The following is a 27,008-nucleotide window of genomic DNA, read 5'->3' on the forward strand; positions in this document are numbered from 1 at the left end:
TAAGGAGAGAGGGAGTCGGAGTCCGGCCGCAAACGATACCGAAAGTAGCCGCGGCTGCTCAGTGCTGCCTTGAGCCCCGCCGGGGCTGATGAGGGAGGGGAAACCGAGCGGCACAGAATGAGCCCCCGGGCTCTTATCTACGGCTTGGAAGGCGGAGAAACCCCACCGGCCTGCGCCTTTAGTGCACCACCTGCTCGCGCTCGGCCGGGAAGCCATCGCCGCGCGCGGGGAGGAGAAATTCGGCTCGGTTGGTTTTCCAGCGACAGGAAAAAACCCTGCAACCTGACATGAACCTGCTGCCTCTGGTTCCCTGCAGAACCTCGTCCCGTTCTCCTGGGGCTGCGCTTCCATTGCTCCGCAACGGCGCCCCCTGGAGGGGTGTTTATGTCATCAACGGGGGGCGGGGGGACTTTTCGGGTGATTTAAAGTTGTATTTGGTTTAATTCTTCATTTCCTTTTTCATCCCTTCCATAGAATGGCAGGGTTGGAAGGGACCTCAGGAGGTCCTCTAGTCTAACCTCCTGCTCAAAGCAGGACTAATCCCAGATTTTTACTGCAGTTCCCTAAATTGTCTGGTTAAGGATTGAACTCACAACTCTGGGGTTTAGCAGGCCAATACTCAAACCACTGAGTTATCCCTCCCCCGATTTAAAAGTCACCTGCTTTTAAGTTAAAGAAGAATCAAAGAAAAAAAAGGTGCTCATAGACTTTGCATTTTGCAGCTGGAATTTGGTGTAGAAGTGCCATTTACACACTCACCGGGATAGAAAGGCTTGGGAGGAGGGTTCATGAATTCTGTGTGCGAAGCACTTTGAGACCTTGGATGGAAAGTGCTGTTGAAGTGCAGAGTATTGGTATATTATAGATTTTCAGTACTCTTCCACCCATGCACTTTTTTTTATTACCAGGAATGTTTTCAGAAAATGGGTCTTTGTTCCTTAAAAGCCAGTCCCATCCTATGGCTGGTGTTATAGCACAAGGGAGTCTGTCATGCTTCCAGAAAAGCTATTTATGCACTTGGGAATTCTCAGCGATCTTTTCTTCTTGTTTTATCCTTCCATCATTGTTAAACGAGGTAATCCCTCTGCAAGAGGCAAGCTGAGGGGCTTTAGCCAAGCCCAAAGAATATTGATCATAGTAGAGAGTGGTGCCTTGATTTTTCCTTAGCTGTGTTTGAAAAGGAGATCAGGATAAAAAGTGCAATCAAAATGCCTTTCTCTATGATCAAGGCAGTCCTAGCGAGGACAGATGGACTCCACCAGCAGCAGTCTTTGCTGTCTTGGAAGCAAAGGGAAGAAGCATCGGGTGTAACTCCAGTTTGAGACTGGTCAATGGGACGATTGTACTGTCCCAGAGAATTAAGGGCTGCATGACTGGCCCTCAGACACACAATCTACTGAGCCATCCAAAATGACAGGATGATGCTTATTTGCCTGTAGAGTGAAACTTGGTTGGTCTGTGCAGTCACTTCTCCCACTGGCTTCACTGCAAGACCCGTGTGTGAAAAAATTCAAGAACAGGGCCCTTTCTTTGGCCTTTTACACTCCTACCTAGGCTGTGAAGGATCAGAAACGTTGGGGGAACTAATGGTTTTCCCTTTTTGAGCAGAACTGCGTAGGCCGGTGGCTGACAACAGACAACCTGACGCACAAAAGACTTTGAAGCTTCCTTTAAAACCTGCCTGGGTAGAAAACACCTGCTCACCTACCACAGTGCCTAACCCTACAGGCAACCGCAGCTAACCCTGCTGACCACCAGCCTCTGCCGGTCTGGTTGTGTATTGTAATTCCAAACTGAATAGCTGAGTACCTTCCTACGTACCGCTGATGACACTCATAATGTCTTGGGAAGCTGAAGGTATAGGGCTGGGATCCTGGGTTCAGTTCCGTCTCTGCCACAGACTTCCTGGATGACCTCAGACAAATCTCTTAATCTCATTGTGCTTCAACTCCCCAGCTGTAAAAAAAAGATGACAATCCTAGCTTTGTTCGTTGTGTCTAGTTAGATGTAAGCTCAGCAGGCAGGGACTGTCTCTTACTGTGTAGATGTACAATTCTTAGCACAGTGGGACCCCAGTGCAATCATAAGACAAACAGTAATAACAGAACAATACTACACCAAATCCCTACATTGTTACCTGTATATAATACCATCCCTAAAACCTGAGTATGTAACAGATCTTTACATCCAGACATACTTGTAACCATCCCTATAAAACACAGACTAAGAGTTCTTTTAATTGCCTTTTTCCTGTTCCAGGGGAGCTCGTTATCCACACCAACTCAGCACTAAATATAGGGCAAAGCTCCCATTGCCGTCAGGGGGACTGCTGGGTCCACGGCCAGATGCAGGATCAGGCTGAGTGCAGGTAGCAGAAGTGTCTGACGGCCTCCGAGTTCATGGCGTAGCCCTGCGGAGCAGGCCATATATGGTATCCTCTCACTGTTGTTATTGCGTCACGTCAGTTGAAGTCACAACGTGTCCCATCTGTGCCCGATCACTCCACACAGGCAGCACAGCCATTCCGTTAGTGGGTTAAGACGATGTTTACTTTTAGCTAAGATTCTTTGTTTGATCTGGTGCTCTTGGGAAGTGATTTTCCATCAGGAATGTTAAACATCATTGTGACTGGCCCTGTCACTGGGCCAGGTCCATGCTGCTCCGGAGCACACTAGGAAAACCTCTGTAATATGCCTCCAGCTAGGATTTGTCTAAGGATAAAGGGCAATGCGCTCCCAGCCCAGGTGCCAGGGCGTCCCGTCCGATTGCTGCCCTGTTCTCTGAAAGTTTTCTAAAGGCTTCAGTGCTGCTCTTGTAACTGGGGAGACTGGTTCCTAAAGAAATTATAAGGGGTCTCAGTGAACTCATGGCTATCTGGCTTAAAAGATTTGCAGAGCTACTGATGCATGCTGTTTAATGATTAATTAGTTATTAATGCATTATACTCAGCCCTTTACATCACCCAGAAGAAAGATAGTCTCTGCCCCAAAGGAGCTGGTATGTCAGAGTAGCCAGGATGCACTGAAGAGCGAATGGCTGGCATGCTGTATAAAGCATCCTTAGTATTATTGAATCACTTCTTGTGGGATGTCTAGACTGCAGTGAGTCTGCAGGAGCCACTGGGATAAAAGGAGAGTGGGGTTTGCTGGACTGAAATAGGGAGGGCATAGCAAGCACACGGGGCAGTGTGCAAAAAGGCACACGTGGCTGTGGGAGACACAAGGCAAGGAGGCAGAGTGGGGGAAGAGTAGCGGTCGCAAACTGCTTTGAACCAGGAGAGCACTGTGTAAGTTCTGTGCCCGTTACACCTTTGGTAACATCTTATTTACTTTTAGGGGGGTGAGTGTCATGGTTACTGCAGGGTTCTGGGAGTCTGGGCTTGTCTTCTGGATCTGCTGATGACTTGCTGTGTGATCTCAGGCAAGTCATGTCAGTGATCTGTGCCTCAGTTTCCCCATCTGGAAAATGGAGAGATTCACACTCACTGGCTACACAAAGGGTACTGTGGAACCTAATCACCATGGGTAAAGCACATTGTAATCCTTGGCTCAGAGGATTCATTTAAATAGCATCTGGTGCCAAAATGGGAACGTCAGACTAAAACAGCGGGGGAGATAGCGCAGGCCAGAACCGAGGAATTATCTGCAGTTCCTGCATGTAAGAAAGGAATGCTGCCACAATCCTAAAAGTGAGTTTCTGGTACCATCTAGTGGACAGTTTTAGTATTGTGCTGGCTAATAAAGGAGAATTTGTTTTCTAATAAGTGTACAGTAACTCCTCACTGAAAGCTGTCCCTGTTAACGTTGTTTGGTTGCTGATCAATTAGGGAACATGCTCGATTAAAGTTGTGAAAGGCTCCCTTCTAACGTCATTTGGCAGCCACCTGCTTTGTCCACTGCTTGCAGGAAGAGCAGCCTGTTGCAGCTACTAGTGGGGGCTTGGAAGCAGGGCAGACTGGCAGCCCCCCATCAGCTCCCCGCTTCTTTTAAGTTCCCTGTGCAGCAGCTGCCCAGCAGGCTAGCAATTGCAGCTGTCCTCCCCACACTGCCATGTGCTGCTCCTGCCCTTTGCCTCCAAGCTGCTCCCCGAGCCTCCTGCTTGCAGTGCAGGGGATGGGGGGTGGGAAGAGGCAGGCTAATGTCAGGGTGTCCCCCTTCCCCCTGCTTCTACCCCCCGCTTACTCCTTCTTCTCCATATAGAACAGGATGGGGACACGGACAGGGGCAGAACACGGACAGAGGCAGTGTGCATTTCTCTCTCTCTCCCACACACAAGGTGTGTGTCTGTCTCTGTCTGCCATGCTGTCTTCCCTCCCCTCCATTCCTGCTGCCTTGTAGAGTGAGAGGCTACATTAACAACAATGTGTTAACCCTTGAGGGCTCAGCTGAGTGCTAGTTCTTCATTTAGCACGGGGGTTCTCAAACTTGGGGTTGGGACCCCTAAGGGGGTCGCCAGGTTATTACATGGGTGGGGGGTTGTGAGCTGTCAGCCTCCACCCCAAACCCTGCTTTGCCTCCAGCTTTTGTAATGGTGTTAAATATATTAAAAAGTATTTTTAATTTATATGGGGGGGGGTCACACCCAGAATCTTGCTATGGGCTTGGCTACACTTGAAACTCCAAAGCGCTGCCGCGGGAGCGTTCCCGCGGCAGCGCTTTGAAGTGCAAGTGTGGTCGTGGCACCAGCGCTGGGAGAGAGCTCTCCCTGCGCTGCAGGTACTCCGCCTCCCCATGGGGATTAGCTTACAGCTGCGCTCTCAGCGCTGGGGGCACTGTTTACACTGGCGCTTTACAGCGCTGTAACTTGCTGCACTCAGGGAGGTGATTTTTCACACTCCTGAGCGAGAAAGTTGCAGTGCTGTAAAGCACCAGTGTAGCCAAAGCCTATGTGAAAGAGGTCACCAGTGCAAAAGTTTGAGAACCACTGATTTAACAGCAAGGCATTCCCTCGAAAATATCCCACCCTCGTTCACCCTCTAACTTCATCACCTCAACCACGCTTCACAAGCATCATATCTGTGAATAGTATTAAATTGTTTGTTTAAAACATATACTCTGTGTGTGTGTGTGTATATATATATATATAAATAGTTTGTCTGGTGAAAAATTTTTTCCCGGAACCTAACCCCCCTATTTACATTAATTCTTATGGGGAAATTGGATTCACTTAACATCGTTTCACTTAAGGTCACATTTTTCAGGAACATAACTACACCGTTAAGTGAGGAGTTACTGTATATCAGTGTTTGACAAAAGTTTTATATTGGCTTTGAAATTCTAGTCCTTTGTTTACCTGGCTGTCACCAGGCTGGGTAACAAATTCATACTCAATCCCCACACATTCAAAAATCCCACTACACACAGCAGAAGGATTTTCACAATATACTACTGAGTGGGGCCTCGTCTTGCATTCTGTCCACACCCCTAACGCCCACTGAGGTTATGAGAAGTTTGGAGATCATGCCAGAGAGCAGTAACAGTTGTGGTACAGTCACTGCGGGCCTAACGGCTGAAATGTGGAACCCCTGTATTTCATGGCCCTCTCATGCCACCATTGACAGATAATGGTTTCTAGCTAGAAACCTGGTGTTTAGGAGATTCGCCCCTGTTGTATTATTCCAAGTGATATGATTAAAAATCCATTACAAAAATAAAACGGGGGGGGGGGGAACAACATGAAGTCCAGCAGGTGCATCCTCCCCTGGGTCATAAGAAGGGTTTGAACTTTGGCCCAGATCCAAAGGTATTTAGGCACCTAATTCTCATTAATTTCAACAGGCACCTGACTCCCATTGAGGAGCTTGGCCATTGGTCCGTTAGCTCCACAGAACAGAGCTCTACCATGTGAGCTAACAAGTAATTGTTAGCTCTATATTCGGGCCAGCCACTAGAGGATCCTGTGGCACATTCTTTTCCAGTGGATTGCATAACTATTTGCAAGACAGAAGTAGAATATTAGGGATCAGGACTCTACTGCTGTCTCAGAAGGCAGTGTTACCTAGTGGTTACAGCCAGGCTTGCCAACCATATAGATTTGGCACATTCAGCCTGAATGAAACCTCTGTCAGGCATATTAGAAGCCTGGTTTCTATTCCCAGTGAAGGGAATGACCGTTGCAATGACCCAGAGCAATGTTTCAGTTAACTTCTCTGTAAAATGAGGGGGAAATTATTCTTGCCTGCTTCTTAAGGTCCAGGTCAGAGGCCTTGCTCCTGAATAAGGGCCGTGAAGGGCTCAGAACTATAAACAGCAGGGAACAGACGAGGTGAGCCTCAAACTCATGGTCCCCTGGTTCCTAGATTCCCCCTGTGGAGTACAGACTATTTCATCAGCTGGGGGTCTTGCTCATCTGTGCAGTGTTGACTGCACTGGAATAGGGAGCCCACAAATCAAAAATTGAGGTCTGAACTCCTTGCAATACTACTAAGAGTCCTGGTTTGGAAAGAGCGGGCGGGCGGACAGTTTGGTCCCAAAGAATGAATGCATCTCGCTCAGAGACTGCTGTACTGGTGAGGTTTTCCCTTAGCTTCTTGAGCAGCCTTGTGTTTCCTGTAAGAAATGGATGCAGCCACGGTAAGTGGGGGGTTAGCTCAGCAAACCCAGAAAGTCGCCGATGCGCGCGGGCACACACACAAGTTGTATGTGCAGCTTTATAGATTCCCCTGGTTCTTTTCTCCATCATGCCAGTTTAACTACTGGCTTCACTGGAGTCATGCCTTAGGTGTGAAGCAGCTCAGAGGAGACCCATTCAGGCCAGATGTAACTCAGGGATTGTCACAACCTTCCAGGGGGCCGAGTAAGCAGGACAAATGGGGCCTGTGACAAACAGGTGCAGAGTGAAATTTCCTTCCCTACACAGCTCCAGCTGGATGAGGGTGATGAGAAGCCATCAGAATGGGAACAATAGGTAAATCCAGATTAAAGAGGAAACCCTCTTAACTAACTAGCCAGCAGGACAGCAGCTGGCTGCCTTTAATTGCTTCACAGAGGGATCTGCCAGATTGTTTGCTACCTTGGTGTCAGGTTTTTCCAGTTCCATTGAGACTGCCCTGGCCTGGGCTCAGTGACAACAGGGCACAGTTCAGTTTCCAACCCAGATAGCTGCCTACACTAATGAACTGCGTATGTTTAGATGGCTCATGCCACCCTGTCCTGGGGAAGGAAGGGTGACAGTGCCACACACTGCTCGGGGTGTGGCTCACAACTCTAACCAAGGCAATTAAGCAACACTGGATTCCAGCTAAGGCCTCATCTACATACGTACACATTGGCCCAGACCCGAATTAGCACACAGCCCTGAGCAGAGATACTTAAACTGGTTTCAAACCAGCTTGTATCAATATGTTTACACCTTTAGTTCAACTGTGTGTTTAGCTCAGGCCTCTGGGCCCAATGCCACATCCTGTGGGCCACTGGGCAGAGCCCCCTTGTTCCCCTCAGCTCTTTGCAGGATCAGGCCCTTAGGGATTAGGCCAAACACTGCACTACCCCCCCTTCTGACAGCAGCTGGAGTAGGGAGCTGCATTCTCTGGCCACAGGCAGCCCTTTGCCAAGTGAGATGGAGGCTACTCACCTCATGTGCTCATGCAGTCAGCTGGACGGAGGCCCGATCCACCTCCTGTTGAAGCCTGTGGTTGACTTCAACTGCTTCCCCCCACCCACCTCCTCTTTCCTCTGGGGTTCGGTGCACCTCATTTTTCCCTCTCCATGGCTCTCTTCTATTCTGTAAATTCTACAGAGCAAGGACTACCTTGATCGTTGCAGCTCGTACTGTGCCCAGCCTGGCATTAGCACGTAAGAAATAAGCCGCAACAATAATTTTTTGAGTGGCTTGTACTTGGTGTGCAATACATATGCCTGAGCCTGCGCACACACCGTAGGAACTTTACAGTTAGCCCTTAGCAGGCAATGCATTGAAGGTGCCTGTTTGCAGGTCTACAAGGTGGGTAGAATCAGTTTGCATTGCAGGGCTAATCTGGTGAGCAATTGAACCCCATGAAAGGGATTTTTAAAGCATCCTTCAATGGCTCTCAACTAGCCGAGGCCTCTCTCTGCAGAACTGGAAAGATGGGTAGAGAATGATGCAGCAGAGTCTAGCAGACCATGCAACCAGAACCTGTTTGAGAGAAGATAAAAACTAGGGCTGATTTGGCTGCCATTTCGAAATCCATTCTCCATTCCAGAGGGGAAAGGGTCTAGCTGCTAAGGAAACCAACAACTGTGTTGCAGCACTGAACCTGGGGAAATGTGATCTCTGTTTTCATTCCAAATTAGAACAACAGGCCAAAATTAATTAGCATAAAAAACCAAAATTTCCCACAGAATGAAAATTCCAAAAAATTCCCATTCAAGACCATCAAAACATTAATATATTTAATATTAAAACACATATTTTAATATGTTTTGTCATTATTGAAACAAAATCAGAAAGTCCAAAAGCTGGGACTGGATGATGGGGGATGGATCACTCAATAATTGCCCTGTTCTGTTCATTTCCTCCGAAGCATCTGGCACTGGCCACTGGCAGTGAAGAGGATACTAGACTTGAGGGACCAGTAGTCTGCCCTAGTATGGCCATTCTGACGTTCTTTCACAATTCGGTTCGCCTTTTTTTCCATCAAAATTTTCAGCCAAAGAGACACGTTCTTGCCAAACATTTAGATTTTTGACAAAATTGCAGTTTTTGACAGAAAACAGGATCAACCAACTTTCCTGAGCAAACACTGTTCTTCTACAAAGAAAAACCTACACACAAGGTTACATGCACTTGTCTGTAGGGGACTTTTGATTCCTAGACACTTGCATAATTGTAATACTATCCTGGACCAAATTCACCCTTGGCTTAGTGGCCACCTCTTGACTTCAGTCATGTGTATTATAGTGTACATCATCATAGGCTTTAGCGGTTTGTGCATTTCCTTTTTATGTGGGTGAGGAGGAAGGCTTAATTTCCCTGTTATTAATTGTTTGATTGCAAATTATGTTCCGGAGTTGGGCCCACAAAAGAATTCTGGTCTTGTGAAAGAAGCAATAATGTCTACATACTGTAAGTGATGCTATCCTAAGAAGGATAATGCAGTCACTAGATTTGTCAGGCTGTTGTGCAATGTATAACATCACTCAATCGATGCCCCATATAAGGAATCAAGCCACAATTAAATATTGATGGCTCCAATACATTCAAAGGGTGGGCACTGGCTGTGTCTTCTTGAAAGCATGGACAAGGAGATACACACAATCTGCATAGTGCACTGATAGACTCAGACCCTGAGCCTCCAAACACTGAAACATGTGCTTAGCTTCAAACCACCAACTATTTCCCCTGGCTTCAATGGACCAACTCGTGTTAGACTGTAGACTGTTTGGGGCAAGGGCCAGGTCTTTATGTGTGTTTATACAGCACCTACCACGATCAGATTTGAAGCCTCTGTGCTAGCTGCTGCAGCATAAACATTTTACAATAATAATTCCCACATTCATCTCCTGTGCTCAGGCCTGTCAATGACTGGCGACGTATTTGTGAAACTCTGCACAGGTACCTGGGAAGAGCTGGGTTCTAGTCCCAGTTTTGTCATGGACTCCCCGTGCGACCTTGGGCAAGGCAGTGTGTAAAATAGGGATAATAAATCTAGTTTTTCTAGACTACTAACTTTTTGGGGTGGGGACTGTCTCTCACATAGAGCTAAGACAATGGGGCACCCATCGCAGCTGGGCCTGTAAGTGCAGCTGCTCGTATGCTGGTACCACTGGCTGCCATGCTGCCCAATATTCTATTCTATACAGGCCCGTACACCAGCCTGACCGTAACAGCTGGGCCTAGCACCTGTCGTATGTTCTTTGTCCTTTCATCTTTTCCCCAGGAGGACAAATTTGGGCAGTGGACCAGATTGTTTCGACAGGCATGTTTTGATACACACGTTGCTTGGTATCTGTGTCAGAGGAGGCAGCCAAAGGAGGGCACCTCAGACAGAGCAATTAGCCTTGTTGTAAAGCTTCTCACGGAGCCCAGGAGTAGAGCTGTCACCCCTCGGCTTTATCCAGAGCCCTAGTTATCTTTGGGCCCAGCACCTTGAAATTAAAGCCCAAGAGTGGAACTCGTTGAATATTGTCTTGCTGTTTCCTTGTCCTGGCCAGTCCATAGCCATCTGTTGTCCTTGTATTATACTCGGATTGGAAGCTCTTTGGGGCAGGGACTCTGTTCCGTGGTTGTACAGTGCCCAGCACACCAGGGTCCATGGCCTGCACTCCAGTAATGTGACTAATAATAAAATCCTGCAACAGCAATTTCTCCCAGAAGCATTAATGTTCTGACCTGTACCACACGGCCATCCGGATCGCCTCTAATCCCTTAGGGCAGCGGCTCTCAACCTTTCCAGACGACTGTACCCCGTTCAGGAAGCTGATTTGTCTTGCCCACCCCTAAGTTACACCTCACTTACAAACGACTTGCTTACAAAATCAGACATCAAAATACAAGTGGCACAGCACTCTCTTACTGAAAAACTGCTGCCGGTCTCATTTCTACCATATCATCATCAGATCAATCGACTGGACTATATTGTACTTACCTTTCCGTGGGACACTGGAGCCTGCGTTTCACTTGTGAGCCTTGTCTAAACCCCAGCCACCGAACTTAGCTTAACGAGCTCCCAGGCAATTGCCCAGTTTGCCACCCTTAATGCCGGCCCTGCACTTGCAATCACCCTAAACCAATCCTGCAACCCCCACAGAGTTTGCGACTGGCAGGTTGAGACCCACTGATTTAGAGGATTTGAGTGCCCCCTGGAAGATCTCAGCTTACCCACATACCCCTGGTGGAGAACCACTGCCTTAGGGTATGTCGGTAGCGCATGGTCAACCTGGGCTTAGGGCTGGCCCCTGGTCTCCCCACCTTGCTAAGGGCCCTTCCCTCGCTGCACAGACCTTCCGACTGGGCTCTGGCGCTTGAGCTGCGTCCACACTGCACATTACAATGAGGGGGCTTGGCCCCCATTCTCCGCAGGTCAGGGTCCCGGTAGCGGGTTGGGCTCCCAGCGGTGTGAGTCCAGGTTTCCGTGGCCATGTAGACACACCCATCCGCGCTCTGCACCCCCCGGGCTGGCTCGGAGGCGGGTGCGAGGGCTGGGCTGGCTCTTTAAGAGCGGCCGGTGGCCGGCAGCCACAGCCCGCAGAGGAGGAGTCAGCCCCGGCCGGGCAGGCAGGAGCGGCGCGGAGGGAACAAAGGAGCGGGGCGCAGCCGGCGGCGCGCAGCAGTAAGAGCGGGGGGCGGGATGGAACCTTGGCCGGGGCCGGGGCGCGGGCAGAGGCCGGCGAGGCGGGAGGCTGCAGGGGACGGGCCGGTCTCTGGGCCGAGCTAGAGCGGGGCTGGAGGCCACGGGGGTCCCGCGCCGAGAAGCTGCCTGGCGCAGCCCTGCTGGGTTGGGCTCGAGCCCCGCAGTTTCCAGCGTTGGGTGCCACCAAGGTTGTTCCCCTGCCCCGCATCCCAGCTGGCTGCCTCCCTGCGCTGACCATGCCAGGGGCCCAGCAGGCGACACGCCCCCTGGCTGGCCTGGAGCGCAGCCCCTTCCCCACTCGTGTCTGACTCCAGCACCCACTGGCGAGCTAAGCCACTGGGGGGGGGGTGCTACTAACGTGCCCCATGCCTAGCAGGCTCGGGGGGAACAGCCCAAGGAGTCCACAGAAAGCAGGGCCCCGGGCTGACATGCAGGAGACAGCCTGCTGAAAGACACATTGGATGCTGCTCTCAACCCGGCTTTCTCAGTGTCACTTTAAAAAAAACACCTCATACAGCTACAAACCCAAGAATGAGCGAATGGTCTGCTGCTATGTTAAAGACTGGTATTTACTCTTCATCCCTTAGTCATGCTAGGTGGGCTGGCCTCCTGCTAGCTGCAGAATAAAACATTCACTTTTTAATAAGTTAAACAAAAAAGTCACTTCATGAATGAAATGGATGAAATTGTGAAGCTTGCAACATTCCCTGTTATTTCCTACATGGCTTCCACACAGGATGAGGCTCCTGTGTGATTATAAAAATAACCTTCTGGTAACAGGGGAAAAGCCCAATTAATTTTTGAAAGCACTTGTCTGTGTCCAGGTGTTTTGTTGTGGTCGTAGGTTTAAAAAAAATTACTAGATTAGGACTAGAGTTAAACAGCAATGGTCTTTCAGGGAGGAGTGTTGTCTAGTGGTCAGAACAAAAGCCTGGAACTCAGGACTCTTGGATTCTAGTCCCAGTTCTGAAACAGCCTCACTGTGTTTCCTTGGGGCTAGTCACTAAACCCCCGGGTGTTGAGTTTGGGTGCCACATTTGACACACTACGATCTGCTGCTTCGGTCTGCTGAGCACCAGTAGCGCCCATTGCTTTTTAACTGGAGCCACAGTTGCTCAGGCCCTCGGAGAAGCCAACCTCCAGCTGCTCCCGCCTGGACACCCAAAATTCATGGGCCGCTTTGGAAAACTTGGACCTTCATCTTTGTGTGCTGGTTTCCCCAGCTGTAAAATGGTTACTGATAGTTATCAGCCTCCCAGGTTTTGAGTGCCTTGCGCTGGAGGTGCTGTCAGTAGTTTTAAGGAAGCAAAAGCTAGCAGTGATGTTATATTTATAGACCCCATAGGCTGTGGCTGTTGTGGCGCTGAACAGAGGCTGCATTTCAGAAAAATTGTGAGGGGATGGGGGAGAAGTTTTATGTCCGCATGCCCAACATGATACATGATTTTATTTCACCCTGCAAAGGCTGGGTGTGGGGGGAAGTGGAAGAGAGCATGGAGCCTATGGACCTATTAAAAGTCAGGGGTAAACCAAGATCTGGGGGACAAATGCTGCCCTTGCCTCACCGCAAGTGCCACGCCTGCTGCCGAGGACAAGGACAGCAGCCTAACAGCACGAAAACCTCTCTCATTGGTGGCTTGGTCACCAGCAACAGCTGGTGTTGGTAACTAAGGTTGTAAGACCATTTACTTCCTTGATCAGAATCAAGTCACTAAACAGAAAGGAAATCACCTGGCAAGGGCTGTTCCAGAGGCTAGTGGCAAGTCCATTGTGGGGATGGTGGGGGCTGTTTGGCGTTCTGTGCCAGCCAGCCATTGGGGGCTACTGGAATCATAGAAGCTCTGGCAACCCTCCATCTTTGCATTGCTCTGGCTGCAGTGAAGTGCTTAAGTAGACACTAACGGTTTAAGCATGGACATGTTCCCAGTGAAATCAGCGGAACCACCCACTTGCTCAGAATGACTCTTCCTGACTCACGGCTGGTAGTTGCAGTGCAGGGTAGGTGACATAATCCTTGTTTTCCAGGTGGGGACATGGGTACAGAACAGCACGAGTCACACATTGTTAGTGGTAGATGTGGGAAAAGAACCTGTGTCGTCTGACTCCCAGTTCTTCCCCCACAGAGGAGGAGCAAGGACAGTAAACAAGCAACGTCTGCGGCAACTGTGAATGTGCTCAGGCAGCTGGGTGGCTAGATAAGATGCTAGGGCCTAACTTCACCCAGCTTGCAAAACAGCAGCCTCTAGGATGCTCTGATTAGCAATGATAGGACTTGAAGCAACTGACTATGGCTGACGGGGAGTAACCAATGCCGGCAGTGTTTGCAGCACCCTGAGTACTCCTGGTCCCTGCTGATCAGGGCAGCAATAGACTGGTGCTAGGAACCCAATTAGCAATGCTGAGCCAGCTGCACACTGCATTGTTCAGGTCCATTTGGGAGTGGGGGGGGAAGTGTACTCTATCTAGGAATGGCTCTTCAGCCATGCCTAAATAGCATTAGATTGGGCGTGATCCCACTGAGGGGAAAGGGAAAGGGGCATCAGATTCACCCAGAAAATTGTTGGCTTTGTAAAAGTCAGCTTTGAACAAAAAGCAGAGATCAATAGAACTCTCTTTTAAATTGAAAGTATGTTTTAAACCAGGGGTAGGCAACCTATGGCAGGTGCGCCAAAGGCGACACATGAGCTGACTTTCAGTGGCACTCACACTGCCTGGGTCCTGGCCGCCGCACCGGGAGGGCTCTGCATTTTAATTTAATTTTAAATGAAGCTTCTTAAACATTTTAAAAACCTTATTTACTTTACATACAACAATAGTTTAGTTATATATTATAGACTTATAGAAAGAGACCTTCTAAAATGTTAAAATGTGTTACCAGCATGCAAAACCTTAAATCAGAGTGAATAAATGAAGACTCAGCACACTTCTTCTGAAAGGTTGCCGCCCCCTGTTTTAAACAGTGGTTCCCCTCCCCTTCTTTGCTCCCCCAAAGGGCCCAAGAACCAGAAAGGAAACTGACAGTAAGCAAAATGAAACTGATCCAATGGGCTCTCCCTGGAAAGACAAACAGCCAGGAGCAGAAATAGGGCCAGGTGACCTGGATGGCAAGCAGGGGAGTTGACAAAGAAAGGAGAAGCCAGTTGCAGTGAGCAGGGTCTCTCCCTCAAGCATAGAAAATCACTTTTCTTTCTGATAAGTTAAGGCCTCCATGACCCCATCTCTTCCCAGAGGCAGTCTGGCCCTGGGCTCCCCAAGCAGCTAATTCAAGCAGGTTGCCCCGGTGCCCCTGTTAGGGGTTTGCTACCTGCTGTCCATTTCCAGGCAGTACCCACGTGGACACTCTGAGTAGGGACCTCACTCTAGCTCCTGGGAGGGGACTGCCTGGCCTCCCTGGCCTTTGCTTGTAGCTCAGAGAACCCAGCAGATGCTTGCCCCTGATCCCATATGAATCTCTCTCCCCCTCTAGGCCTAGGGGCCATGAAGCTGAACGAGCGTAGCCTGGCATTCTATGCCACCTGCGACTCCCCCACTGACAATGCCGGCTTCCTCTTCAAGAAGGGTGAGCGGAATACGGCCTACCACCGCCGCTGGTTCGTGCTGAAGGGCAACATGCTTTTCTACTTCGAGGAGCGGGAGAGCCGGGAGCCGGTGGGCGTGATCATCTTGGAGGGCTGCACGGTGGAGCTCTGCGAGGCCACCGAGGAGTTCACCTTTGCCATCAAGTTTGACTGCGCCAAGTCGCGAACCTACATCTTGGCGGCTGAGAGCCAGGCTGCCATGGAGTCCTGGGTCAAGTCCCTGTCGCGTGCCAGCTTTGACTACTTGCGGCTGGTGGTGAAGGAGCTGGAGAAGCAGCTGGAGGAGAAGCAGGAGGGCCTGGCTGACAGTCGAAGCATCCAAAGGAGGTCACCAATTTACCGGAAAACCAAGTCGGCTCTCTGCTTGGACACCATGTCTCCAGCTCTGGAGCTGCCACCTCCCCGGGAGAGACCCATGGTGCTGCCTTGCGCCCCCCTGAAAGAGAACGGCTGTGCCGTGTGGAATAACATTCAGTGCGTGGATACCCTGCCAGCTGGGGATGTCCTCGGGGGCCTTGCTGACTCAAGGACCATGAGGACATCTGCAGGCGGCAGCCACGAGGGAAGCGTGAAGCCACCTCCTTTGCCGCCTCGCAGACGCGCATCATCTGGCAATACCTGTGGCCCCGGGGCCCTGGTGGCAGACAGCCCGGTGTGCCCAGGCACGCTGTGTTTCTCTAAGCTCCACGACTGGTATGGCAGAGAGATCACTGAGCTGAGGAGAGAGTGGCTGGAGAGCCACAAACTGTGACGGAGGTTCTGGTGGGTGCAGGGGTGAGTGCAATGAGATGAGGCCAGGGGACGGGGGGTGGGGCTCATTTGGAAACACGAAGCCATCTCTGAAGTTGGCCTGGCTGCGAATGCCGCCTGAGACGCTGTCTCATGCTGCCGATCTGTCAGCAGGATGGGGAACTCCTGCATGCTGGGAACTTCGCCTGCCCAGTGTTGCATGCCCGGCTCCAGCAGTGATCCCATGGGTCGCTGAGTCTTGTCTTTCCATTGCCAGCACCAGCTTTGATGTGGAAGTGGAGACAGTTGGTTTTGAAGTCTGCTTCTGGATTTAGGTACCTGACCTGCCCGTTGCTGGCAATGGACTTCATGGCACCTTGGAGACAATGGTCTCTTCTGAGTCAAAGTGGCTTTGTGTCCAAACCCCTCAGGCCAGTGTCGATCATTGAAAGTCATTTCCTGCACTAACACGGGGCTCAGGCACTTGCTGGTCCAGCACCACAGCTCAGGAGGGACACGCTTGGGGCTCTCAAAGCGTGTGTCGTTGCTTGCAGACTGTCTCTGTAACGGTAGGGTGACCAGATGGGAACTGTGAAAAAACAGGACAGAGGGTGGGAGGTAATAGGCACCTACGTAAGAAAAAGTCCCAAAAAAGGAACTGTCCCTTTAAAAATGGTCACTCTATGTAACGGTCTTCCTGAAATTATTCTGGAGTCTGACATCCCGTGAGTTGTTGGAGTCAGAAAAGAATGTGCTAGAGCACCTGGGCAGCTAGAATCGCTGCTTCCGGGGGCATTTCTCAGCCTCTCAGTTTTGGAGACAGCAGCTGCTGAAATCACATCAGTGTGGAAGTAGGAGAAGCAAGAAAGTGACCGAGATGCTGTGATTTTTACACTCTGATACCTTGTGACCTGTTGCCACTTTCCATGATGCCACCGGAAAGCTGGGACCCCAGTTAACATTGGCCTAAATAATTCTTTCCAGCCCTCCTGGTTTTATGGTACGAGAACTTTAAAAATATGGGCCTGCATTAATTCCTTTGGCCTAGCAATACTAGTTTGGGTACCAATCCAGGCTGGATTATAGATGGGTAATTCTTAGTTCCTGGGTTGTGCCTAGCTCATTCTTGGCCAGTTATCCGGGAAAGGTGTCATTACCATGGTTTTCAGCCTGTGGCCGGCAGAGCCTGGGGAGCTCACAGACTGTGTCTAAGGGGTCCGGAAAAGGTGTCATTACCATAGAACAGTGGTTTTCAACCTGTGGTCTGTGCTGCCGACCCCCAAAGATTTCCAAAAGCATCTGGATGCCCAGACATCGATTTTTTAGGGGTCCGCAAATGAAAAAAGGTTGAAAACCACTTGTCTAGGCCAAAGAGCAGCACAAGCCTTGGTGTGAATATTTGTTCTAGGTCTGTGGTGTTCAGGATTTAACATTTTTGGTCTGGGCAGAAAGAAGGTCAAACAACGCCACAGTTTCTTGGTTTTCCAGGTGAAAATCAGCTGAGCTGGATAAAAGCATTTGTTCCTTAAAGAAGGATGGTTTTCCTTCTTGAAACTAGATCAGGCAACACAGCCAGGAGAGAAGGTGCTTTGCTAGAACAGGAGTTTGTTTTTTCCCTTCAGGAAAAAGGTCTTCACCTAGCTGCTCCTGCTCTGGCAGCTGTTGCTGTGGTCCTGGGGGCTGCAGTGCCAGGAGCTCACCCAGGCCTGAAGCTGTTGCCCCTACAGCGGGGGCTGACTGCTGCTCCAGCCCTGCCGCTGTGGTGAGCTGAACCCAACGATGTCCTAGAGATTCCCTTGAAGTCATGGAATCCGTGACCGAATCAGATCCTTAGCGATTGCTGAACGTCCTACCCCGAGAGTTACATGGGAAGACTTCCGTGAAGTGAGTTATTTTCAGGCATAAATGGCTGCAGCACCGGGGCTTCTGTTTGGAGCACAACCACAGTGCTTGGGCAGAGCATGGGTTGCTCTGTTTTTTACATATGACCGTGTAAAGCAGACTTCCTACTAACAGTGGGGTCTTCGTCCAGGACTAGGATTCCTAGGCACTATGGTAATAGAATGAGTATTAATAAGAAGTGTCTGGTTGTGTCTGAAGGGGTTGTAGCAATGAACACTGCAGGGCTACGGCAAGGGAAGCGCAACACGAATTTCAATGGAAATGTTCACCTTTCCAAGCTAATTTCAAATCAGCTTCTGTAATTTATAGAGGAAATGCACAGCAGCTCAGTGATTCAGTACCCAGAAAGGCACTTGCTCATGGATATAAATTTAGCTTGCAAAGAACTGAAAAATCTGGTGCATTTTAGCACAGTGAGGAACTGAAGGCTTGTGGTGGTTCCTTTTTTAACATTTTTTATTGCTGAAATATTTTAAGTTTTACTCTCTCGTGTCAGTTCCATTGTAGGACAACATCTGCATTGAAGAGATGCATATATTATTGCAACTCCTGGCTCGTTGAGTGATGTCCAGTTCTTGGGAATATTTCACACTCCTAAGACTGCCTAAATAGAAAATGGCCTCCCTGAGCATAAGGTCTGAGGTCATTTCCATGCACCTTGTTTTGTGTTCCTTGTATGTACTGTATAACATGCCACAGATTCACTGCTCTGTGTGTGTGTGTGTGTATTTATTTGTAATACTGAAAAGTTATTTATAAGATCTTTCTTTAAAAAATATTTTTTTCCTCTCCAGTCTGTCATGTGGGTACATTTTAAATCTGTTCTCCCAGGGGAGGATGCTAGCATTTGTATGCTTGCCTTACCCGTGACACATGCCCTACTGTACTTAACACTGAATTCTCCTGGGCACAGAATCGACCCCCACGAGGAATCCATTGACAATCCCAGCAAGCAACGCTGGCTGAGATCTGCTTTTGACCACACTGTCTTTGACTGCAGTTAGGTAGGTGAGTGCAATGGAAAATACCTTATTCATGGGGAGGGAAGCCAGGCTGACCTTGGGGAAATAGGTCAGAAAAATCAACCCTGGTTGTGTCAGTCTCTGTGCTGACAACTTCGACTACTCCAGCACAAACTGCTTTGTGGGAAATCTGCCTCTTCCAAATGTTCTCAGTTTCCAGGGACATTAAAAATGGAGAAGAGAGGAGCCAGACTCTTGCACTAGATAAATGGGGTTTCTGAGGACTTGACAATTGCATCTGGACAGCAAATCACAACTAACTTTACACAGCAGGAGTGAAATTCTTTCACGTTACCTAGAGCAACCTGGTAGAACTGCAGAAAAGCTTAACTTGGATAATTTCGCAATCTACAGTGGTTGGCATCGTGTGTACAGCCTGTGCTCATTAGGAGCCCTTAAACTCATGGGGGCAACTTCATCCCTGCAGTAACGCCAGGGAAGTCAGTGGAGTTACCTCCAGGATGAATTTGGCCTGGCAGATGCACATATTGTAGTGTAAGAGGTGAGCTCGCCTTTAGACGGGGCAAGGGTTTTAAGGAACACGTGATCATTCCAGCATTACAGCCCAGCTCAGTTGCCAAAGGCTTCTGCGTACTGGAAAATACTGCATGGAATCGAACTCCTATGACATTTGACTGCCTTGGAGTAACGCTGGCAGGGAATGAAAATTCTGGGATTTTTTTTTTCACTGTACGTGGAGTAAATACATGGCTAGGCAGAAACTGCTGAGTGCTACAGGCATCCAAACCTCTGAATGTGTTAAGCTGTCAGCATCCCACTGTCAGTTGTCTTTAAGGGGAAGTGTCCCTGAAACACTGGGGGGGAGGAGGGGAATTCTCTTGCGTATTGAACAAGAACACGTCAGAGAATGATACCATCAGCGAGGCGTTGAATGATTCATGGGCTGTCTTAAAGCTCTGTATGTGTGCACGCGCGTAACTCTTATCTTACACACATTTTATAAACACTGAGACAACCCAGCCATGGTTTAGTGGATTATCTCCTCCTCATTCTCCAGCTGGATTGTGTTTCATTTTATATGTATGCATGCATGACCTTTCCATTTTATGTTTCATGTTATTGTACCTTAATTTTAATTTTCTGGTATCCTTATTTATGTTAGTGGCTGACTGTCAAAGACTGTGTGTTTTTATTCCAAAGGGAGAGCTGTTTTGTAACTTGCAAGAGTAACATTTTGCAAAGAAATGTCATTAAAAGTTTAGCTGCCATTAATTTTCTTTCAGAAGGGACATGTACATGTTCCCTCTCCCAGAATGTATTTACTTCCTTACTCAAAGTTATTTTAGAAATGCTGCTTGGTTGAGCTTTCTACATGTGTTCAAGCTTTGACTTGTTAGTCTAAACACGCTGCATGTTTTAGTTCCAGATCCTGGTCCCACCCCAGGCACTGGGAGTTTTGACATTGACTTTAGTTATACTAAGGTTTAACCCCTAACAATTTTACACAACAGGTCATGAGAACACTATCATGTGTAACCCACTCCGGCAGAGTGTGGGACTGTGTACTCCCTCCCACTACAGGACAAGAGTTTACGCCTTCTCCCAGGGCATGGAATTACTGTTGAGCTCAAGTAGTAGAGGCGCATGCTTTTAATAGTGAAAGTGTCAGGACCAAAGCTGCTGCTAGTGTGGGAGCTGTTCTGCTTCTGTAAATACTGTCACACAGACTTACTCTGAACTCGGTCAAAGGTCTATTTATCATGCTGGGCCTAGGGGGAAGCAAATCCAAGTAGAATGTTACAGGGGGAGGGAGGGTTTAGACCTAATGGAATAATTAAAGAATCTGCTGAGGTTAGAGTTTGAAATCCACTCCTTACAGCCTGGAAAATGCTGGGAGATCCAAATGCTACAGAACTGCGAGGCACCAAGGGTTTGTTTTCCATTTGATAACCGCTAGTTTAGTACTGGGAAATCCACAAAGATAAACTGATCACAAACTGCTTCCAGCCCTTGCTCTGTAAAGTACCTGTCATCTCTCGGTGGAAGCTCTCTCGTGTCTATGATGAAAGAAGAATATTTTTTTTTTTTAAACTAAAATAATGGAAAATTGCAAGTCAGACCAAAATTCATACTTTTTTGCAAGCTATGAATATCAATGTAGAGCTGAGATCATAAATCTCCAAAGGGGGGATTTTTTTTTTTTTTGGAAAGTGTGGGAAGTGGAACTATTCATAGGGATTTTGCATGTAGTACTTGCACATATAAAATCATTCCAAGAATTGCCAGCTTGGGCAACAGCAGACGTGTCAGCCGAGGGAAGATGGATTGTCTGCAAACACGCTGCTGAGTTTATTTTTCTTCAGTCATCCAAGACTAAATCAGATATTTCCATGAGGCCCTTACTTCGTTCAGAATTGTAACCCAAAGCAGAATTGTGCAAATCACTAGCCCTCAGGGACCATGCCCTATAACTTTACAGTCTCAGAAGTCAAGTCATTTTAAAAAAAAATGCCCACCACAAGCTGGCTTCCAAGCCCCCTCCACTGTGGAAAAAACAGATCATCCCTCACTCTGTAGCATGGAACTCCTAGCTGTGCACCTGCAGAGCCCATAGGGCTGAGCAACAGCCACCCCTTCGCAGAGCCGGTGCCAGAAACCCGGTACATTGCTGATGCCTGCAAAGTGCAATAGTCAGACAAAATGTGGCTCCCACTGATGGGCCGGGCAAGTCGCTCATTGACTTGAGCAGCACTGACCTAGCACCTGATGCTGAGAGCCGTCAGCATTTGTATGTCCCCTTGGAGTCCATGGGAATGGAAGGGGCTCAGTGCCCGTCCAAAGCGGCCGCTCCGGCTCAGGCCCGCTGTGAGAAAACATAACTGACCTTGGTACAGTGCCTAGCGCACAAGTGTTACAGTAGCTATCTGTGCCAATACACAGTGCAAAGGCCTGGCAGGTGTGAGTCATGTATCTTAACTATGGTGAGGAGGGGGATACAAACGATGCAGGTGAGGAGAACAGCAGCCATCCGAGTGGAAATCCTGCAGTTCAGAGGCTGTTTAGCTCTAGGGTACCCTCCAGGGCCAGCTCCTACGCCTGTTGGTCAGCCCCCTGAATCAGTAGCTGCTGCCGCTAGCATAGGGTGGGGATGAAGGTTACAAAGGCCACGTGCCAGGCAACGCTGAATGAGCTTTGAGCGGCTCAGAGGGCTGCATCATGTGGTCGGTTTAAAGGCAGAGGAAATTGATGCCAATGGGCACCTGAGCTTGTGAACGGCCAGATGGTGCTAGCCCTGAAAGGTGGGTTGGGGTTCAGAAGGGAGGGGAAAGCAAATGGGGATTTGATGACGAGCAGGGAGACTGGATGGCAGCAGGGGGCTGGATCTCCTGTTCCCCGGATCAGCAGGAGGCTGGCAGCCCAGGACCAGCGTGACTCTTCTTCAGCAAGGGCACTTTTTATTCCTGGACATTTCGATCGACTAGAGAACTGGACATAAACTAGGCCCCTCACCTGCTGCTGTGGGGGAATGTGACTCCAAACCAGCTCAACGCCCCCACACTGAAAGAACCCTTTACTCAAACATTTAAGATTGAGACTCAAAGCTAGTTGCCAGGATCTCTTTAAAACAGCTGTTTTCCACAATCAGAAGTCACCACTTGCAGTAACAGGGCTCTTGTGAGTCACGACAGGGTCTTCCTGTTCTCAGAGAATGATTTTGCTGGAGCTATAATTTGGGTCTTACCAAGTTCACAGCTATGAAAAACGGACCATGAAAACTGGTCTCCCCCCTTTAAATCTGGTCTTTTGTGTGTTTTTACCCTGTACTACGCAGATTTCATGGGGAGACCAGTGTCTGTCAAACAAGGGGTCCTGACCAAAAAGGAAGTTGCAGGGGGGGATCTCAGTATTGCCCTCCCTTCCTTCTGCACTGCCTTTAGAGCTGGGTGGCTGGCGAGCAGCAGCTATTGGCTGGGCGCCCAGCTCTGAAGGCAGCGCCACCGCCAGCAGCAGTGCAGAAGTAAGAGCAGCAGGACCACAACCCCCCCTCCCCCACAATAAGCTTGTGACCCACACAACTCCTTATTGGGTCCAGACCCCTACAATTCCAACACTGTGAAATTTCAAATTTAAATAGCTGAAATCATGAAATTTATGATTTTTAAAACCCTATGACTGTGAAATTGACCCTGAATGTGGTAGGGCCCTAAGTATAATATACTGGGTTAACCTTCAGCTATGGGATGTGCCGTGCCATGCCATGGGGTTCCTGACCCAAACGTATTAGGCCAAAACGTTCTGTTTGGGGCACAGTCGTGACTGGATTTTCAGGAGCATTGAGGTCCTAAAGCACCCACTGGAGTTACTCCAGTTTTACACCTGGAGTGTGTCAAAATTTTTCAAAAACACTTTTTTCCCCAAAAATATTTCAACATATTTCATGAAAAATGGTTTCAGCTTTCCAAGCTGGGGAACCAGAGCATCTCAGATAGTCACAATTGCAACAATTTTTTGCAAAGCATTTCCAAAAATATTCATTGCATTTTTTCTCTCCTGCATTTTTCAGCCAGCTTCATTTTATGCCTGCCTAGCTGAGCTCAGAATCAGACCCCTTATGTAACACCACTTTACTGAGTGCAAAATAGGGAAGCAGTTTCAAAGCTATTGCTTATAGACAGGACTAATCTAAGCTCCATTGAAGTCAACAACTTCCAGAGACTTTGCTGGTTTTGGATGAGGACCCAGAACTGCGCTCAAACTCTCTTTTGGGGAAATGGATTGTAGTGTTAAAAAAAAAAAAAAAAAAAAAAAAATTAGTCATCACCTCTTTGCCCTAAACCAGGACATTGGGCTAAATTTCTTGCAACTCCATTTTCCTGCCATCTGCTGTGCCTTGTTCTAGCTGCCATTCCTAGCACTGAGCCGCGGCCCTGCAATCAGAAGGGGATTGTGCATCATGGCCGGTTCCTTATCTCTGATTTTTCTAACCTCTATTTCCACCATGTGTATCACTAGCCCATTAGGACAAGGCCCACTTTGAAAGCAAGACAGGCTCCTGGTGCTAATCTGGTGAGCACCAGAGTATTTTGCGCCATTTGCAGTTTGTTCTGAGCCCTTTTGACGTAGCTGTTAGCACCTAACAAAACAAAAACCGCAAGTCTACAGCTAGCAGAAGCAAACAGCTGCCCTGTGGCTGCCATGTCACTCCCAGAGAGAGAAGATTTGGGTGCAGGATTTTTAAAATCACCTGGGAGAGTGAGGTGCCCAACTCCCATTGAGTTTCATTCCCAGCCTTAAAATATACACCAAGCTTTACGATGTGCTTCCCTGGCTGGTCTTCCTTCACTTTATGCCCTGACGCTGCAGTTGCCTTTGGTTCAGTGGGGCACACGGGAGAGCCAATAGCAGGAGAGCGAGCTTTGGGGCAGAGATCGCGGAGGCTGGTGGATTCAATTGCCAGCCTGGGGAAAGCAACTGGCCATGCTTTGGTCAGTTCATAGCCTTTACTTCCGGGCCCTGTTTAATCTCTCATGCAAAAGAAAGGAAACAAGGCAAAGGGGAGGATCACTTTATTCCCTGCTCTGTTCATTCCCTCTGGGGTCCCTGGCATTGGCCACTGTCAGAAGACAGGACACTGGGCTAGGTGGACCTTTGAGCTGACCCAGTCTGGACATTCTTATGTTCATAAGATCAAGTAATATGAAGTGCCCCTCCTAGCCCATGGGACCCTCAGGCCTCCATCAGCTTACTGGGCAGGTAATTTCCCAGCCTGGGGTGTTCACAAGGTCTGCCTGCTCTTTCCCAGTCCTCATCACAGTCCCCAGAGAGCATCCTCCAGCCCTCCCCTGGGCCCAGGCATGCACAGGTTGCCGGGGCCCTTGTTTATATCTCCTAGCTAGCTTAGCTCCAATCACCTGATGCTATCCAGCTGGGACAGGCGATTCCCAGCACCTGCCTGCTGGGCTCCTCTTCAGAACGGGGCTGGCTGCTTCCCGGCCCTTCCAGGGGGCAGCCCGCCCCATTACAGAGCATCCCCCATTGTGCATTTGTGAAGCATCTAGCAGCCAATCAGCGACTGGGCCTCTGAGACGACCTGTAACTGACAGGGCAATCGCCTTGAATGCCCTGGTCACATTAAGGTTATGGATGATTGTGGGAGCCGGCAGCCTGAAGCCAGGTGCTCTTGGTAGCCCATGAAGGGGGAAATCCAGCGGGAGTAGCCTTGATGCTGTGCCCGAGATGGTGGCAGCACAGGTGGGATCTATGCCAGTGTGAACCGCAGCATCCGCGTCAGGAGGGTAAAGCCCAGAGGCGAGCGATACAGGAAAATGAGCTGTGAGCCCGAGCAGAAAGGCAGCTCCATGCTGAGGTGCAAACACAGGTGGGGCTGGCTCCCTGCAGGGAGGCGGGAAAGACATTGCCCTAGGCTGTAGCCATGCTCCATGCAGCAGGAATTGCTTTGTCTCTCACACTGCCGCGCTAGAGATGCTGCTGCTTGTTCTCCCTCCGGAGCTGTGCAGCTCCTGCTACCTCACCGCTGCTGTCTCTTGGGTGGCCAGTGTTCGTTTTCGGGTGTGCTGGGGGCAGGGGGAGAATGGGGAACGAATGACCAAAGCCCAACACAAGAGAACGGCAACGCCTGCTAATCCAAAGCCTCTGCGCCTCGCTTCATCGCTTTCTTTGGGCCTCCGGAGCTCATAGCATGAGCATGGCTGGGATTTGGCTTTGCCTGACCCTGCTGGCCGGCTAGCAGCTGGAACATCCCTGGGCAAAACAAAGCATGGACGTTAAAGTATAAAGATCCCCTTTGGATTTTGAATGCTGCTTTGGGTTATACGTGGGGCTCACTGCACACCACTCGGCTGGCCCCAAAGCAGTGCGGGCCTCGCTCAGCCCTGGGTGTCTCTGCTAACTCCAAACTCATTGCATTTGACCTCTCCTACAGGAGAACTCTGGTTCCCCGCAACGCCGTGAGCTAGCACTGCTCTCAGCTGCTACTCTGCACATGTGCTTTTGCATGGAAAGGCAACTTCACCGCCCTGGTTTCCTTTCTCCCGCGCTGATCCTCCAGTGAGCTGCCAGCCCACCAATCCTGGCCCCTATGCAATGGGAGATTCGCCTTCCTGCAGCCTGTCTGGGGTCCAGGCTCACAAGTCTCTTCCCTAATATTGAATTGTCCAGCTCACAACATGGGGCCTGGCCCTTGTCTCTAAGTCCTTTCTGCATCAACCAGCCTCTTCTGGCCTCTGGTATCCACTGCAGGAGGATCACTGGTAATTAGCTGCCTCGTAAAACAGGGAGCAGGCTGGCCTCGGCATGGCTGCATTGAAATAAAAAGGGCAGGGAGACAGCCTCGGAAATACTGATCTGCTGGGCTCAGCGCTGGGCGTGAGCCTGCGACTACTCCCCCGCCACGGCAGGATGGTCCCTTGCCAAGGAGAAGGGGAAACAACTTCAACGGAATCAGAGCTGGACCAAACCAAAATCCTGGATCCAAATCACTGAAACTTTATGGCTGTAAAAGCCCAGAGCAAAACCGTGCCTGGATCCACACACTTCAGAGGTTTGGAGCTGGGCTTGGCTGGTTAGAGGCAGCTTAGCCCAAAGTGCAGGAAAGTTTTCCTGTAACAACTCCTGCTTATCCATCAATATACAAGTAGCCGGGGGGACTCGGCCACACCCTGGTGCCATGCCCAGCCCCAGTATCACTCATAGTGGTAACGTCCCTACTGCTTTACCCATGACCATGCTGGGGTAGATAGGAGAGAGGCCCCAGCTTGGAAAGGGCACTGAGAAGGGGAGGAAGACTTGTGCCAATCCGCCCAGCCTGCCCTGGAAGCAAACCTAGCCCTGATTTCAGACGTGGATTTAGGGGTGCTTGTCCCGCAGCTCCCTCCCCCGCACCTCCAGAGTGATGCTGTAATGCTGTTCATTGCTACCCCCAGATCTGTTCCGATTGTGTAGCTACACATTTGTACAGCAAGAAAGAACCATCCTATATTTTGTGGCGAGCACTGCTTCCGTCCGAGGAGCTCATTTTGCCAACGAGAATTGTTGCAACAACCCAGTGGGATGAGTTATTACTGCTAGGGAAACTGAGGCACACGGGGGTGATGTCTTTCCCAAAGTCACTCAGGGCGTGTGTAGCAAAGCCAACAACAGAACTGAGGTCTTTTGGCTACCTTACAGGCCTTCCAATATCTACCTTGCTTTGCTAGATAAATGCTGCTGGTTTTTTTTTTAAACGAAGTGCTGCAGTAGAACCAGCTCAGATCTCCTGTCTAACACCGCAGCTGGAGTACGGGGAACCCTCCCTCCCCACTAGCATCCGAAGGGTTAACTTGGTAACATTCAATTGTCCACAAAGACAGAAAAACGGTTGCCATGGCAGCAGGCTGAGCTTTCTTGAGAACTTGCAGATATTCATTAAAAATAAATCCTCCTCACCATGTTAGCAGCCGAACGCACTTAAACAGCTCCACAACATATGGATTTATTAATTCATCAAAGGCAACACCCTGTCTCCTGTCGGAAGCTACAAAACAG

At 49.4% G+C, this 27,008-nt stretch overlaps 1 protein-coding gene across 3 annotated transcripts; it reads left to right on the plus strand.

The window, feature by feature from the left end:
* The first annotated feature begins 11,120 nt into the window (after window positions 1-11,120).
* PHETA1 (PH domain containing endocytic trafficking adaptor 1) lies at window positions 11,121-19,736 on the plus strand. Of its 3 annotated transcripts, none has more exons than XM_075060129.1 (3): window positions 11,121-11,251; window positions 14,739-15,624; window positions 17,202-19,736. In XM_075060129.1, exon 2 carries the CDS (start codon window positions 14,750-14,752, stop codon window positions 15,599-15,601), a length of 852 nt encoding a protein of 283 aa, XP_074916230.1. In that variant the 5' UTR covers window positions 11,121-11,251; window positions 14,739-14,749; the 3' UTR covers window positions 15,602-15,624; window positions 17,202-19,736. The 3 variants fall into 3 exon arrangements, 2 of the variants coding, with proteins under 2 accessions (XP_074916230.1, XP_074916229.1); XR_012654752.1 differs by lacking the exon at window positions 11,121-11,251 and having other exon boundaries at window positions 17,202-17,463; window positions 17,978-19,736; XM_075060128.1 differs by lacking the exon at window positions 11,121-11,251 and having other exon boundaries at window positions 18,276-19,736.
* The last annotated feature ends 7,272 nt before the right edge of the window (window positions 19,737-27,008 follow it).

The sequence above is a fragment of the Chelonoidis abingdonii genome, chromosome 22, assembly GCF_003597395.2.
Source record: "Chelonoidis abingdonii isolate Lonesome George chromosome 22, CheloAbing_2.0, whole genome shotgun sequence".
Lineage (NCBI taxonomy): Eukaryota > Metazoa > Chordata > Testudines > Testudinidae > Chelonoidis > Chelonoidis abingdonii.